The 16,650-nt window shown below is 38.6% G+C and overlaps 1 protein-coding gene across 1 annotated transcript in view; it reads left to right on the top strand.

Moving 5' to 3' along the window:
* Positions 1-16,650, top strand: part of LOC141006892 (ryanodine receptor 1-like) — a 49,264-nt gene that overhangs the window by 29,688 nt on the left and 2,926 nt on the right. The window contains exons 84-98 of the mRNA XM_073479187.1: positions 3,170-3,269; positions 3,377-3,456; positions 3,540-3,616; positions 3,737-3,810; positions 7,947-8,027; positions 8,129-8,217; positions 8,561-8,689; positions 8,768-8,872; positions 13,293-13,374; positions 13,477-14,798; positions 14,963-15,045; positions 15,514-15,673; positions 15,779-15,865; positions 16,078-16,347; positions 16,476-16,606. Coding sequence (XP_073335288.1) covers positions 3,170-3,269; positions 3,377-3,456; positions 3,540-3,616; positions 3,737-3,810; positions 7,947-8,027; positions 8,129-8,217; positions 8,561-8,689; positions 8,768-8,872; positions 13,293-13,374; positions 13,477-14,798; positions 14,963-15,045; positions 15,514-15,673; positions 15,779-15,865; positions 16,078-16,347; positions 16,476-16,606 — 2,870 coding nt within the window. The remainder of the gene's footprint in view (positions 1-3,169; positions 3,270-3,376; positions 3,457-3,539; positions 3,617-3,736; positions 3,811-7,946; positions 8,028-8,128; positions 8,218-8,560; positions 8,690-8,767; positions 8,873-13,292; positions 13,375-13,476; positions 14,799-14,962; positions 15,046-15,513; positions 15,674-15,778; positions 15,866-16,077; positions 16,348-16,475; positions 16,607-16,650) is intronic.

Below are 16,650 nucleotides of genomic sequence, written 5' to 3'. Positions count from 1 at the left end.
GTACCTCTGTCTGTTGTGTCTGTGCTCTGTCTCTTCTGTTTCTATGTTGTGCTTCATTCATTGTGAGTTGCTTCATTTAGAAACTCAAAGCTCCAATCCAGAGTTTTTTTTAATTGTATTAGTTAACATATGAAGAGTTCATTTGCAAAAACAGATAATCACCTTTCTTAAAATGAATAAACCCAGTCTGATTAATATCAGAGTGCACAATAAAAGACATGATTTTTGAAAATAAAAAACCAAGAGATATCTTCTCAAAACAACCCAACAAACACTTGACTGATATTCCATGGAATGCACTTCAAAAACCAAAAGAAACAGAGATAACTGCTTTTGCAAAAGAACGCTATTTTTTTCAAATCCCATTACAATTTGTGAGAAAAAGCTTTGGTACCTCTTTGACAAGCACTCCAAGACCTGTTCCTATTCCTATATCATTTTTGTGCCTTGATTCTGGATTGGGTCTAATTAGCCTGGATTAACCTAATGTAATTTAACATCAACAACAATAATAATAGTGATCAAAACACACTAATTATAACTCACTTTTTAAAAACAATTATCAACTCAGCTTGACGGACGCTATAAAGCACAATCAAAACAATGCCTAAGACTAATGCAGCCTGAAATCTTCCTGTGACACCACACTATCTGTTCCTCTGGAGCGGACTGCCAAGGTCTTTTATACTTTATGGTTATTCTGAAAGGCAACACCAGCTGCCAGCTTGCAGGCCTTTACTACATTCCTTGTATCAGGTTTTATTAGTCTCACACACTGCACTCATTGATACACCCAGTGCTAACTTCACTGTTTGAAGCAACAGGAGCTGAACTATTAAAGAACTCCAGTGAGATATTTGTTTGTTTGACCATAAACTTTGTGCTTTGTCCACACGTATTGTCGCTTTAAACTACTAAAAAATATAAATGGATTTAAAAAATGCCTTTGTGTGAGGGCTTATATCAAACTGGGGAGTTAGACATGCTAAAAGAGTGCACAAAAAGCTTTTAGACATTAGAAATGTCCTTTAAAAAATCAAATCTCTATTGGAAATGTCAGTGAATGTGATTTAACACAAACTCATTGACTAGTGATGTCATTCCTCCCAGTTTATATAGCTGTCCCATTTGTCTTTCTCTCTGTCTCTTTCTCCATTGCTCCATGTAATCCCTCTCACCCTCATAACACCGGTCTTCATTAACTGAATGCTACTGATCAATGTGCCCTCCCCCCACTCACATAGCATACTGACAGACTACAGTGAAAGCCAGTATAGAACAACGTTTAAAGTTATATATTCATACACATAGTCAAAGTTTTAAAAGTCCATTCACACACATTGTATAGTGCATAGTTCATTATCAGGTTTCACTAGATAGTCAGGACTGCAGTGTTAGTTTTAGGTCCAGCCGCGCGACACATAGTGGGTAGAGCATGGCCAGGCATACGTGGGTGGGTGGGAGGGGGGTGGAGTGTGGGAAGGGAGGGAGGGCGGGTGGCAGGGGTGGCAGGGTGGGGGGTTGTTTGGGTCAGGATGTGGGATGCTACAAGTTGATTTGTGATGTGGCTGATCAGAGGAATGTCAGTTTGTCCTCTGGATTCAGAGATATTCATTTATGACTGCCATTGTCATTCTATAAATGGCATTTCATTCCTAGTTGACTTCCATGTGCATTAGCACAAGTAGAAATGTATTTTGCGTGAATATTTCAAACCATTCTTAAGGCAAAGGCACAATACTATGAGATGCCAAAGAAATATCTCTGATGCAGTGGGATTACAGCTCTTGTCCAAAGTATCTTATTTGCAGGGATGCTGAAATCAAGACACTTTGGTAAACTGTATGGCTAAAATGTTAAGCCAATGGGGCTGTTTCCTGTAGTCTAACGCTTGCTTCACCCAGCAAACGTGAAGAAGTAGTGTAACAACTCCATGACTAATAAAGTGGGGTGAAAGAATGTGTGCAAGAGTCAGACAGGTCTTTAAATAGACAGCAACAACCAATAAAAGTGCTGCATTAAAGAGAAAAGAAGATAAAAATCCTTACTTTACTAAACTTAGTTTATTAAAAACTTAACAATTAATAGTTATTTTCTCTTGAAAGATTTCTTCATTTATATACAGTATGTGTGATACTACAGTTATGGGCCATTTCAGGAATGAAAGGTAAGTCGATTAGACATTGATAAGGTGAAAGGTTAGGGACTTGAGTGAAAGCAGAGTGAATGTGAATTGAAATTGAGAATATGAATAGATAGAATGGACAACTTTTTAATGAACAAACCTTTTTTTAACATTTAATCACCTGGAGCAATCAGCTATTCGTAAGTTCAAAGTTAGCTTAATTTTAATGCAAGTGTTTGCACTTCACAAACTATTTCTTGCATAAACATTAGTTGCTACTGAATATTATATCATAATATTCACCCTGTAAGTCCATGTTCACCTGTTTTGTAGCTAGTGAACCAACTTACTCACTACTTGAACCAACAAAAACTTATATTAGCTAGCAAATATATGACATGGTTAGAGTAAAGATTAAAAGAGATACTGGAATATGGTCTTCATATGGGACGTGAATCTTGAAAAATGCTTTTTGATAATGCAAATCTTGGAGATTTAAACTACATTTTATCAAAATAACACAACATACTTCAAATTACAAAACATGGTAGCAATATCATTTGGCTAATAATAAACACAACAAAGGTAAACCTACATTTACAAAAAATATATAAATATATTTTGTGTTTTTGTGTTTTCTCTGTATTTCTTGGAAGTTATGCCAGCTTGGGATGCCACAGCGACTGCCTGTTTACATAGTTCATTGCTCTTTGATTGGACAGTGCGATTCCAAGCAACGGATTTACACATTCCTAAAACAGCTTAGACTAGCTTTACTGGCCAAGACATTTCTTCATTTTTAATGGCTTTACCTGGTTTAATAAACCACTAGTTTGGAACTAGTAGTTACTAATAACTTAGGAGGGACTTTATGTTCAAAATTAGTAATAGATGTATGAGTAGTTGGCGCAACCCAATCCTGGTGTATTGAAGTCTGCCACTGAATACTTCATCAAATATCGGGGTCCACTCTATCTATTTAAATTCTCTGTCTGTGACATATACAACAGCGGCAAAAGCTCATAATGTTTGCATCTGCTACAGGAAAAAGAAATGGAGAAACAAAGGCTCCTGTACCAGCAGTCCAGACTTCATAATCGTGGTGCTGCAGAAATGGTCCTGCAAATGATCAGTGCCTGCAAAGGTAGTTTGGCTCCCCATCTTCAGTCAACACTTTTTGCCTCCAAACCTACCTGCACTATGATTGAGTTTGCCCTTGCTAACTTTAGGACTTCGAATTTTTTCATGCAGGTGAAACTGGCCCAATGGTGACTACAACCCTCAAGCTAGGTATCTCAATCTTGAACGGTGGAAACAGTGAGGTCCAAAGGGTATGTGTTCTGAAACCAAAACCTTTACAAGGTTACCTTTTAAAGTAGCACTATTAATGGATTATCTTCTCATTCTTCGTCAGAAAATGCTGGAGTACTTGAGGGATAAGAAGGATGTAGGCTTCTTTCTGAGTGTCCAAGCATTGATGCAGACGTGCTGGTCAGTTTTCAATACTGTACATGAACTCAATTTTTAACATTTGAAATGTAAAGTAACTTAGGTGTATTAATTCGAAGAGTGGGGAGTGCACATCTTAAAATAGGTTCATGTTCTCTGCAGTGTCCTGGACCTAAATGCTTTTGAGAGGCAGAACAAGGCAGAGGGACTGGGCATGGTCTCAGAGGAAGGCACCAGTAAGTCTCTATACTCATACACCGCAGCTATTGTTTAATGTTATCACGTAATAGAATATCTCCATTATTTGAGGCCACAAATTACATTGTTAAATACACTCACCTCACCCATCTCATTACACAATATGGCACACATTTGTCTGAATTTTCTGTTGACTGCTTTGCTGTTCCTTGTATGCCGCAACAGAGTCTAAATGTTGACATTCATTGTACCACAACTTTCAAGAGATTTGTGTGTCTTCCCTTGACTTTAGTACTGTGTGTGTCCAGAAAATCCCAAGTAGGTTCATTCTGTGTGCATGTAGATTAGAGTCAAGACATCATATATACTGTGGAGGGATAATTATGGAGTAGACAACTCTGTTCTGTCCAGTATCAGATTTTGCAGTATAGTGAGTCAGAATAGTCAAAAGTCAATGGTCAAGTGATGCTTTTATTAGAAACTGTAAATAAGGTTTTTGCCTCATCACCATTAACATAGAGAATCAATTAAAATAAGACACGAATTAATAGATGAATTTAAGACAGTCTGAGCATCTAATAATTCATCTATCATCTGCGACATTTAGTGTACAAATTTTAATTTAGTTGAATGTTAGTTTCCTAACATTAAATATTATTAACACTTGAATCACTTTAAATGATTAGATTTAGGCATTTAATTTAACTTTAATTAGTTTTTTTGTCCAGTAGTTTGACTTGTTGATTGGACTTCACCTACTCTTTTGTCATCTAATTCTGGAGGTTCATCTGAAGTTCTACCTGAATGAATTTGCCATGGAATGTTGTTAATCTCCCCCTCCTCATCTCTTAGTCCTCTACTGTTGTCAACACACTGATCCTCTCTCCCTTCCCCACGATCACTGCCACCTCTCCCTTGTCCCTCCTTTCATGGTCCTCAGACTTGAACCTAGATCGGGGTAAATCATGTTTCTGTCCATCTGCCTCTCTGCTCTCTTATTCCTCTTTCTCTCCCCTGTCCTTCTCGCTCCATCACCTCTTCTTCTAACACTGAACTTCCACCAAGAGAGGATTGGATGCCTCTGTCCATCTGTCATGTTCATAGCTCGTGCCCCTCCTCATATTTCTTGTTCATTTCAAAAGGCTATGAATGGAATCTGGTCTTTTTCTGCTCATGAAATCTACTAAAGGTGTGAGTGAAGCCTTCATGACAAATACTTGTCATAAACAATGATGGGACCCTTCACAACATTTATAACTCCTCGCCATTTTTCAGTCACGTTATTTACAGAGATGCTGTTTTAACCCTCTAGGCGCCAGAGTTTATTTAGGAAAATATTCCGTTTGGATTGTAAGATTTCAAAAGGCTGTAGCTTGGAAGTGATGAGAGATAAATTCATAGTGTAAATGAGAAAAATATTCATAATGACCTAAAGTTTGTGATGGGAGTAAATTTAATCATCTAATTTGCATATTGTGACGTCACCAGGTGACTGAAAGTAACTTTCAGTAAAACTGATTTTTGAACATATTTACACAGAAAAAAAATATTTATATTGTCATCTCATCCTCAAAATAAAGGAACAGGAGTTTGATTGGAGTAAATTTACTAATCTAATTTGTATGTCACCAGGTAAAAGTCAGTAAAACGGAATTCTGAACATATTTACACAGTAGATTTTTTTTTTTTCATCCTCTCATCCTCAGAGTAAGTGAACAGGAATCTGATAGGAGTAAATGTCCTAATCTAGCTTGTAAAAAGAAAAGAAAACTCTCGCCGTGATCAGCGTGTGTTGCTTGTGTGACAGTGTGCGCAGCTGCAGCATCGTCAGTCACTCGTCTCTGACGAGCGATCGTCATCAGAGGGCAAATCGTCCCCTTCTGAATCGCGATCAGCAAAGATCTGTGCAAGCACCTCATCCGCACTGTAAAGTCTTTTGGGCATTTTGTTTTTTATTACAAAAATCGCTGTCTGTCTCTCGATCTGTCCAGCACACTTCCGCCACCGCTCCGCGGCTCTCTCCTCTCCCACTCTGCCCGCTTAGCCGCTGCCGCTCCGACAGCCGGTGTCGGGTTTCAAACTTTTTTTTCTCAGGTATTTTGCATAGAAACACACCCCCAAATGACGTCAGGATTGAAGCTGAATCTATTGGCTATCTAGTGGTAGCAAGCAGTAACAGCACAAGGCAGTAGATTTAAAGATACAGGCTGTTTTAATGAGCAATGTTGCCTGTCGCAATAATGCGACTTTGGCGCCTAGAGGGTTAATCTTAAAATGGCTACAAACATTGTTGCCACTGCCGTCTCTCTTAATAATTAAAGTGCATCAAGCTTAAAAAAAACTTTTAACACTATAGAAACACTGTAGCGTGTTCTGGTAGATTTTTAAAATACATACTGAACTGAATCTTTTAAATTCAATACATTAAGTTCAAGCCATCAGAGGTGTGAATATTCACTGGCCTCACAATACAATTCGAGTAGAATTATGATTCTTATCTATTAAGCAAATGCACAACGAGCTTTAATGCATTAAAGAATCTAAGAATAGATCGCATCCATAATGTTCTATATTACAGCACATGGCTACTTTTTAAATATTTAATACAAACAGACAGATAAATCTGAACTTCTATTAGAAAATTATTTCAAAAATCAGACTACAACAGTCTACACTATAAAAACTACATCTTTTAAATACCAGTATCTGTGTGACCCACCTCACCACATAAACATTCAAATTTGTTGTATTACCAAATTATTTAATTGTCTCGATGACAATTTTACAAACAGTGTAGCATCTGCCTCAGTTAGTGCTTTCCAGTAAGTTAATACAATCTGAAATGTCCCCAGATGTCCACTTTCAAAATACAAGTGTTGAGCTACAATTCAATGCAAGACAGTGACAACAACGTAACTTTACAACCTTTGTCCATTCAAGGCCGAACATCAACAATCAACATTAGAAGGCTGTAATTTTGTGTAGGCTGCAAACTCCCGATTATGCTCTGTCACTGTATCAATGCAGAATCTTCCACATTTGCACAATGATGCATCTTAGAATCTGAAAATTTCCACAACTCTATAAGCCATGGGATTGGACTGCTTAGATTGAAATATTAAACAGTTCCACCAAAGTGCTAGTCCGTTGGAAGTCGTTTGCTTCAGAATGTGTCGTCCCTTTCTTTGATATACATCATTTGTGGATTCCCTCCAACATTTTGATGGACAATGCCCCAATCTCTCTGACATTTAACTCTGCTGCATTAAGGCAAAGTTTGTGTGTACTGCATGACTCTGTGTCTGTGTGTGTATTCATTACGGCCAGAGGTGGACTGGAATTTTAAAAGGGCAAAGATAATATAGACCATTTTAGTAGAATATTTCACAATGGTGCAATGATCTTAAAGACAGGATGATGCATCCTGATTTGATACTTAATCTCCATATTTTTTTAATTGTTTATGTTTGATTTAAAAAAGGGTAAAAAAAACAAAAAAACATTAGGAGGTTGAATGATCAGCCCACCAGTAAAAATCCAGATGACCATTTCACCCCTCAGTACTGCTGGTTTAACTTTAATCTTGTCTACCTGTACAACCTGTCTGTCCTGTCTACATGTACAACCTGTCTGTCCTGTCTATCTGTACAACTGCACATTATCGTCTGCCTAGTTTATACGTGTTGTTAATGTGAGTTTATGTCTGATATGTTTCTGTGTTACTTTTTCACTGCAAGACTTGTTTTTACATTAACTGTATGCATGTGATGTTGATGCCTCCTGTATGTTTGATGTTTATTTGATATATGTCAAGCCATTCTCAGACCACAGCCATTTGGTTAGCCTCTCATAATACTATTTTTACAATTTAGCGTGACTCATTATGTAATTGATTGTAAAAAAGCAACAGTCTAGTAATGTTTGTTTACCAGTAATCCAATGATTACTAACCACTAGTAATCCAGTGATCATTACTGGATTACTAAAATCCAATGAGAGATGATGGTAAGTTCAGCAATCAATATTATTTACTATTTTCACACTGCTTATACTCAGGCAAACTGTTTCAGTAATTACCAGTAAGACTTTTTACCATCGTATAAGTCTGATCTTAACCTAATTTTAAGATGTAATTTAACATTTTAATTAAATTTATTTTTTTTGTTTTTTCTAGATGAGAAAGTGATGTCAGATGATGAGTTCACCTGTGACCTCTTCCGCTTTTTGCAGCTGCTTTGTGAGGGTCACAATAATGGTGAGGATTACTTGTGTTTGACCTTCAATTCAAACCACATTATAAACTTAATTAAATTGTCAACGTTGCTACTTTTCAAAACAATCTCTTTTTTGATGCAGATTTTCAGAACTACTTGCGGACACAGATCGGCAGCACAACCACCATCAACGTCATCATCTGCACCGTAGATTACCTCCTCCGACTGCAGGTGCAACTTTTAATTTAGCCAAAGGGTGGTGCAAATGTCAAAGATACAAAAATGAAAGTTTTAAGCTCATTTCAGGGATTATATTGTCACAAATAATACATATTTGATCCAACTTTGCAAAACAACTTTGCCTTTGATCATGGTTTCCCAGTCATTTTGTAGTCTCCAAAGGCTCATCATTTGATAGCCCTGGTAGACACTGTAAGTATTCTGTATAAAGTCATTTAAATTAAGAAAGGATTTATGTGCCAAAAAATTAAACCTTTTATCCTGATAAAAATGTTCAGTGGTATTTTAATGAAATGAAAATACTATACTTACCTTACCATTTTTTTCAATCAAGGAATCAATCAGTGACTTCTACTGGTATTACTCTGGCAAGGACGTCATTGATGACCCAGGCAAAAAGAATTTCTCCAAAGCTATGACAGTGGCAAAACAGATTTTCAACAGTCTAACTGAATACATTCAGGTAACATTTTAATAAATTAGGCATTTACCCCAGCTGCCTGGTTGTTTACCATGTGTGTAACACAGTGTCTCTCTTCAGGGCCCGTGCACCGGAAACCAGCAGTCTCTGGCCCACAGCAGGCTGTGGGATGCTATTGTTGGGTTCCTCCATGTCTTTGCCCACATGATGATGAAGCTGGCACAGGTACGTACATACTTTTACACTTGATTATATTTTCTAATGAAAAACATTTTTTGCTGTAAACATGTAAAATCAAGGAAACACGAAATCATTGTTGCCTTTCTGCAACTTCATATGAGGATTGAGCTCACTGACCTGACATCTACACTTAGATCATCAATATTGATGCAATATAATATGTTATACAACTTTGATCTCATGACATATTTTATTTTCAGTGACCTTGACAGAAATCGATGGTAACCATGAAAGGCACGGTGCTATTTAGAGCCAAATGTTGCCCCCATTCTGCATTGATGCTCATTTTCTGTTTCATTTTGGCTCTCTGCTGTTATCATGAGTTTCACTGTGCATTTTGTTAATGGAAGTTCACTAAACGTCCCGTCATTGCCAAGCCTTCAGGAATGCTTTTGTCTTTCTGTGGATGTTTAGTGGCGTTTACCTCCACTGGGTACATATACATGTAAGATTTAAACCATACAGTGGCTCCTTACATGTGCATGAAAAGAACTAGTTGTCACAAGCCTAATGTAAACATGCTTGCACACTTTTAATAGGTGGCCAGTATACACTGCATATAGTACGCCTGAATATTTACAGAGGAAAGTCACTTCAGATTTCAGCAAGTATTTCAACCATTCATTTGTAATTCCTGAATGGGCTGGTTTTAAAGTGATTCTTCGCATTCACATTAATTCTGAATGGACAGAACTTGGTGATGGTGATGTCTGAATTCCATTTAGCTGCTTCACTTTCAGAGTCCTGGTATTGTTCACACTGTCACAGCTTACTGGGAATCGCATTGATTTCGGACTGCATGGAGCCAATTTATTGCTACAAATAAAAGGTCAAAATACTTTGAAGGAAATCACATGACTTTTCACTCTATGCAGTCATCCTCTATGGATGACTGAGGCTAATGGCGCATTTTAATTATTCGCATAGTGGATGCAAAATGCATGCATAACCCTTTAATCGTACATTCAAGTTAAGAGCCAAGCTATGCCTCATCCATACTGTAAGCTCCCAGCTTAGCATACGCTTAACACAAATGAAGCACCTAACATAAAATTACTCTCTCATGCTCCCTCACCTGATATTCTTACAAGTATAAGTATCATCTGTTTTGGTTTGCAGTCATCACATTTGAAGCACCATGGTAAACCATTGAACCGGGATACTCTAAGTGTGAAAGTCCAAAAACTAAACTCTAATAATAGCACAGTATGTAAAAGATTAGATGTAGTATTTAGTGTGGAAATATGTACAAGTCCAACACTGTTTTACTGTCAATCTAAAAAATATTTGTCATGCATAAGAGCATTTGAAAATGTGATAATGTTTAATTGTTTAACAACTGAATAATTTATTTATTATTTAAACTGTCTTCCACATGGTCAATGCAGGGTAAAGTATGTATCTATTTTATTTATCTATGGATGTGATATTGTGTTTACTAGCTTGTAATTGATTCAATGTTGGTTTTTCTTATCAGGTTGTTTTATATCCACCTGCTTTTTAAAAATTAAATAAGAATTCTCATTTTAAATGCCTTAATTTGAGGTTTGTATATTATGGAGGATCTAAAATGGCCACATTAAAACAAATTAAACAAATAAATAAAGATAAATACAATGCACATTTTTCATTGTATTTCATTTTCATGTCTGCATTAATGTGTCATAAGTAAATGAAATAATTTTGCTATTTGTCTTCTGAATGAGTCCATTTTCATTGTGACATGACTTTTTCATGCCACATTGGACAATTATTAAGTTGTATCGCATTTCAGTCTTGTCCAGCAGAGGGCAGCTTAAATCTGCCAGTATACTATATAATAATAATAATATTATACTTGTTATCATTTGTCATTTAATTTGACACACTAAATGCATACATAAAAATGAAATACATGAAACAGTGTGGATTGTGTTTCACTTTAATTCTTGATTGGTGTGTTTTAAATCTTCCATAGAAAATAGGACTCAGTGGGAGCCATCATTTCTAAACTCAATAGCTTTCCAAACAAAACTATTCACAAGGTTGAAGGTGAGTTGTTAAAAGGCAGGTACTTCAACACATTGTTGGGTTTGTTGTGAAGTCACAACATCCACATCTAATGAACCCATTCAAGTCATTTGATCAAACACACACTTCCTGTTCAGGGCCCATGCACCCAACAAAGATCTTTTTGAAAGGCCAGCTTTAGTTACATTAGATCACTTTTTTCTAGTTTAAAGGACTGACATTACCACACAAGCCTAGCCTGACTGACATTTAGGGGTGGAGGATTTCCACCTAAGCAGGCCAGTAGTGTTAAGAATGCTAGTAGAACTGATTGATGTCAGGAGGAGCCTGATGGAATCTGAAGTAATTCAGGTATGAACCAATATACCGTATATCCATAGGATTGGCTGGAACCAAGCAATTAATTGACATGGAGAATGGAAGCATTCCCCCTATAAACGGGCTTGACATTCCACTGGCACAATCAATTGGCAACACTCAACAGTAGCAATCCCCCATCAAAGTAGAAATACTTTCCCAATGAATGTCCATTCAGGAGGTTTTTGTGCTGTAGCAAGTAAGGGCTCGTCACACACCTTCGCCACATTCTACAGGCTTGATTTTACAGCTCCTCCATTAGCCCAATCAGTGCTTAGTGTCGCTGACCTATGAACTTGATTTATGCCTCTGCATGTAACTGCACGTTGCAGCATTCGGGTTCACAATGACATTTGTCCACCTGGTAAAGTTGCATTTTCCGGCTCTCCGGGTGCTTAGTGGCGGTGCTAATACTGGGGATTGTAACATGTAGCTTCCCCAGTAAACATACTGCCCTCTTCAGCTGTTGCAGTCCCACCTGACTAGCCAGATGCTGCTCTTCCTGGGTTATGCTTCTCGCTATCGCTGCTAGGTGTCTCTTGGATAGAGAGAGCGGACCTGCCAGATGTCTAAAGGGCAGGCTGCACAGTGGCAAACGCCAGTTTACCAAATCCAAGTTGTTCAAGCTTGTCTGTATGAAGAGGCAGCCCTCCCTGCAGACACTTAGACTCTCCGCTCTTCCTAGCTATAAAAGAGAACTGCAATAGGAACTTCTGATGGCTTTCTGATGCTACTCAGAGAACTATGGTTTGGCAAGTAACCTAAAGAGTTGTAAGTACCTGAAAAAGATGGGATTGTAGTGACTGTGTAGTGTGTAGTTACTGTGTGATTGAAATCAGAATGTAGAAGTCATTAATAAAGAAGACATAAACAGATCAATACTTGGATGATCACAAGGATACAAAGTACATTATTATCAGGTCAGGTCACATTTGTCTAAACACTCTTGTGGCACGCCAGCTGCTGCATACTAGACCATATAAGGCAGCAGGAATATGAAACAGCAATATTTTCCTTACTACAAAGTTTTGAAGTAATGTTATAATTAACAACAAACATAGCTTTTGCTGAATCAATTCATTTATAACAAAGAAGCAGGTGACTACAAAACTTCCTGAGAGACGGAAGACCTCCACTGTTGGAGTGTACACTTTAATATGAGATTATTTGGTGTTGGAATATACATTTTAATGTGACACCCACTTCGTGTGCACACATTTAACCGGGGTTACGATTCTGTTGCCATTTTCATTCACTAATACTTAACCTGAAGGAATATGCTTTTTTATTTGTGCTGTGTTGCTTTGTGGCTTCTGAGTTGCTTTTGTTCTAACACTATTTAAGCATTAATGTAACATTAGTACACAATATAACACTAGTATTACCCGTCCATCACAAACCATACAATATGAAGAAAATAAGATTGGGCCACTGGCTTAAAAATGTGGTCTATAGTTCCAACCATAGACTACATCCACTGATTTCCTGTTTTTCTGGATGAGGGAATTATGTATTGGCTGTTGGTGTAATGTTTGTAATGTAAAGCTTGTTACCTTTTTCATTGCACAGGCGGAAACAACAGTGTTGCAGATGAAACCTTTATTAATGGGTTGTTAGAAACAAAAAGCTTCAGCTATTAATTATAATAATTATTGTCATTAGCATTGAACCACTATTCAGATTAGAAAAGCTCTACGTAAAGCTGGAGGACATCACTTATTGACATTCAAGTTTTCCTAAACCCTTTTACAGATTCTGTCGGCATGAGGGTTTGGTTATTTAACTTCTTTTTGCAGCACCTTCTTTGTTGTGATTGTGACTGTATGCAGCACACAGTATTTTGAATGTACACCTCATATCATAACAAGTATTTGTGTTGCTATATAATTTTGTGTGATAACTGTTGACACTTTTGACTTGTGTTTTCCACTTCACCAGTGACCATTGCATTTCTATAAATGTATATGTAACGTTTTCAAATGATATAAGATCTATTGTCATTACTGTAAGTTCTTGTGCGTCTTTTTTACGATCACAGGACTCCAGCCAGATTGGTCTGCTGAAGGAGCTTCTTGACCTACAGAAGGACATGGTTGTTATGTTGCTCTCACTGCTTGAGGGTAAAAGAGTTTTTATCTGTTTGTTTGGTAATCAATAGTTGTCTTCTCTTCCTGTCTTGTCCTTTTCAAACTTCTGTTTAAATTCTATTCTGTATTATTCAGGAAACGTGGTAAATGGTACAATTGCCCGCCAGATGGTAGACATGTTGGTAGAGTCCTCCAGCAACGTGGAGATGATCCTCAAGTTCTTTGACATGTTCCTCAAACTGAAAGACATTGTGGCTTCGGATGCTTTCCGGGATTACGTCACAGACCCTCGAGGACTGATCTCCAAGAAGGACTTCCAGAAAGCTATGGACAGTCAGAAACAGTACTCCCCTTCTGAGATCCAGTTTCTTTTATCCTGCTCCGAAGCAGACGAGAATGACATGATCCACTATGAGGAGTTTGCCAATCGATTCCAGGAACCTGCCAAGGACATTGGGTTCAACATAGCCGTGCTGCTCACGAACCTGTCTGAGCACGTCCCCCATGACACCAGGCTACAGAACTTCCTGGAACAAGCGGACAGTGTCCTCAACTACTTCCGCCCCTTCCTTGGCCGCATTGAAATAATGGGCGCCAGCAGGAAGATTGAGCGCATCTATTTTGAAATCAGTGAAGTCAACCGCAGACAGTGGGAGATGCCCCAGGTCAGAGAGTCCAAACGACAGTTTATCTTTGATGTTGTCAATGAAGGCGGTGAATCAGAGAAGATGGAAATGTTCGTCAACTTCTGTGAGGACACCATCTTTGAAATGAATATAGCCTCCCAAATTTCAGAGCAGGAGGAAGAGGAAAAGGGGGAAGAAGATGATGAAGGAGACGAAGGTGGAGGTGAGGTAGGTGCAGGAGGGGGAGCAGGTGGAGGAGGCGATGAGGACAGCAACGGAGATGAAGTGCCGCCTGAATCGAGTTCTGCCTTTGCGGACTTCATAAACAGCATGATAAGCTTCTTCAGCATTTTCACCTTCCGTAACCTTCGCAGACAGTATCGCAGAGTGAGGAAAATGACCATCAAAGAGATTGTCGTGGCCTTGTCCACGTTCTTCTGGACCATCCTGATGAGTATTCTACACTTCATTTACAATGTGTGCAAAGGCTTCTTTATGATCATCTGGCAAACACTGTTTGGAGGTGGATTAGTGGAAGGAGCAAAAAATATCACAGTGACTGAGATTCTAGCAAGTATGCCAGATCCCACACAGGATGATGTGCACGGAGATGGACCAGGGGAGCCAAGGACAGGGGAAGAGCAAGACACTGGAGGTGTAACAGACACTGGGGAGACTGGGAGTGGAGAGGAGGAAGAGGAGGACACCCAGGAGAAAGAGGGTGGGAGGATACCAGGTATTGATGCTCCAGGTGGACTTGGAGACATGGGTGTAGAGGCACCTGTTGAACCTCCAACTCCTGAAGGAACTCCCATAACGAAGAGGAAAGTGGTGAGTTTTTTTAACCATAGGGTGGAAAAGAATGTATATAAATGTGAGGTAATTTACTGGTTGGTTAGCAGTCTAGTTCCTCAGTGGTAAACAATCCAGTTTTTAAATTAAAATAAGACTAAAATGTTGGTGGCTATTGTGTATGTTGTTTTGTTTTGTTACAGCAACCAGAAGAGGCTGATGCTAGCCAAAAACCTCCTGAGCCTGTTCCTGTAGAGGAACCTCCTCCAGAGCCTGAAAAGGCTGAGTAAGAGTCTTGAGTTGTTTTCTTGTCTATGTTAATTTGCCTTAAACCTATCTTCTTTCTGTCATGGTTCTAGAGATCAGACAAGACCTTTTAGCCAGATACAGTAAAATATATGACAATATACGTTAAATAAGAATATTTTACCTCAGCTGTTTGGGATGATTTGATGTTTGTTTTCTTAGTTCATAGCTTTGGATCATTTCCATGCAGACATTTCTTATGCTAAACAAAATACTGCACCATCCACATCACTACCAGTATATAATGTGCAGTACGCTTGTAGTATTACAATATGGTGTACAATTGGGCCACTCTATAGGGGATGTGGAGAGGAGAGACTAAGGCAGATATGGCAAATTCAAAGGGTTGCACATCTGCAGCAGTGGCAGCGGTAGTGCGCCATGATTTGATGTTAATGTTGATGAAATGCAGAAATAAAACAGTAACCCCACTGTGTTTGATTGTCAGCGTTGAAACCGGAGAGAAAGCAGAGAAGGAATCCCCCATCAAGGCGGAAAAACAGCCAGAAGAACCGAAGAAATCTGCCAAAAAGAAAGAAAAGAAGACAAAAGGGGAAGGAGGCTTCCAAATCTGGACTGAGCTGGAAACCCAAAGAAATAAATTCATGGTGACCACATTTGTTCATGTTTGTTTCAGAATTGATTTGCTACCATGCCACTCTTCACTTAGCAACTGACTAATTAGCTGAAAAATCTTCATCTCTCTTCTGTAGAACTACCTATCCAGAAACTTCTACAACTTGCGTTTTCTGGCTCTGTTCCTCGCATTTGCCCTGAACTTCATTCTGCTGTTCTACAAGGTAAAAAGATTATGTTTATATTTAAATCAGGATATATTTTACTTGAGGACTCTATAATACACTTAACACTAAATTGTTCTAGTGTTCTATGCTTTTAGCAAAAACAAACACCCACAATTGAGTTTTGTACTTAATTATGTCTGTTTAATAGACTGTGAGAGAGCTTCACTGTCCTGTACCAAGCTGACCTGTCTCTACGTTCTTCTGTTCAGGTCTCCGACACCCCGCCTGATGGTGAGGAGATTGAAGGATCTGGAATGTCGGAGGGAAGCGGGCTGTTCGAAGGCTCTGGGTTGTTTGAAGGCTCAGGAGAAGAGGCAGAGGGATCTGGAATGGGTGAAGGAGACGAGGACGAGGAAGACGTCCCAATTTATTTCTATTTAGAGGAGAGCACTGGCTACATGCAGCCTACACTGGCCTTCCTTGCCGCCCTACACACGGTCATCTCATTTATCTGTATTATCGGCTACAACTGTCTCAAGGTGTGTAAAATTTGACTAAAAAATTTTTTCTGAAAAACAAACTGTTCCTGAATTGCTGCACCTTGTACCAGATGTTTCCAAAGACTTGCACATCTCAGTTAAATGGCATTTGAAATTGTTTTCGGCAGATTCCACTGGTAATCTTCAAAAGGGAGAAAGAACTTGCAAGAAAACTGGAGTTTGATGGCCTCTACATCACTGAGCAGCCTGAGGATGATGACATTAAGGGCCAATGGGATCGACTGGTCTTGAATACACCGTATGTGGATAAAGAGATCATTTGTCTCATATCAGACGCTCTCT

This window comes from Pagrus major, chromosome 13 (genome assembly GCF_040436345.1).
Source record: "Pagrus major chromosome 13, Pma_NU_1.0".
In the NCBI taxonomy this organism is placed as follows: domain Eukaryota; kingdom Metazoa; phylum Chordata; class Actinopteri; order Spariformes; family Sparidae; genus Pagrus; species Pagrus major.
This window is presented reverse-complemented; position numbering and strand designations above follow the sequence as displayed.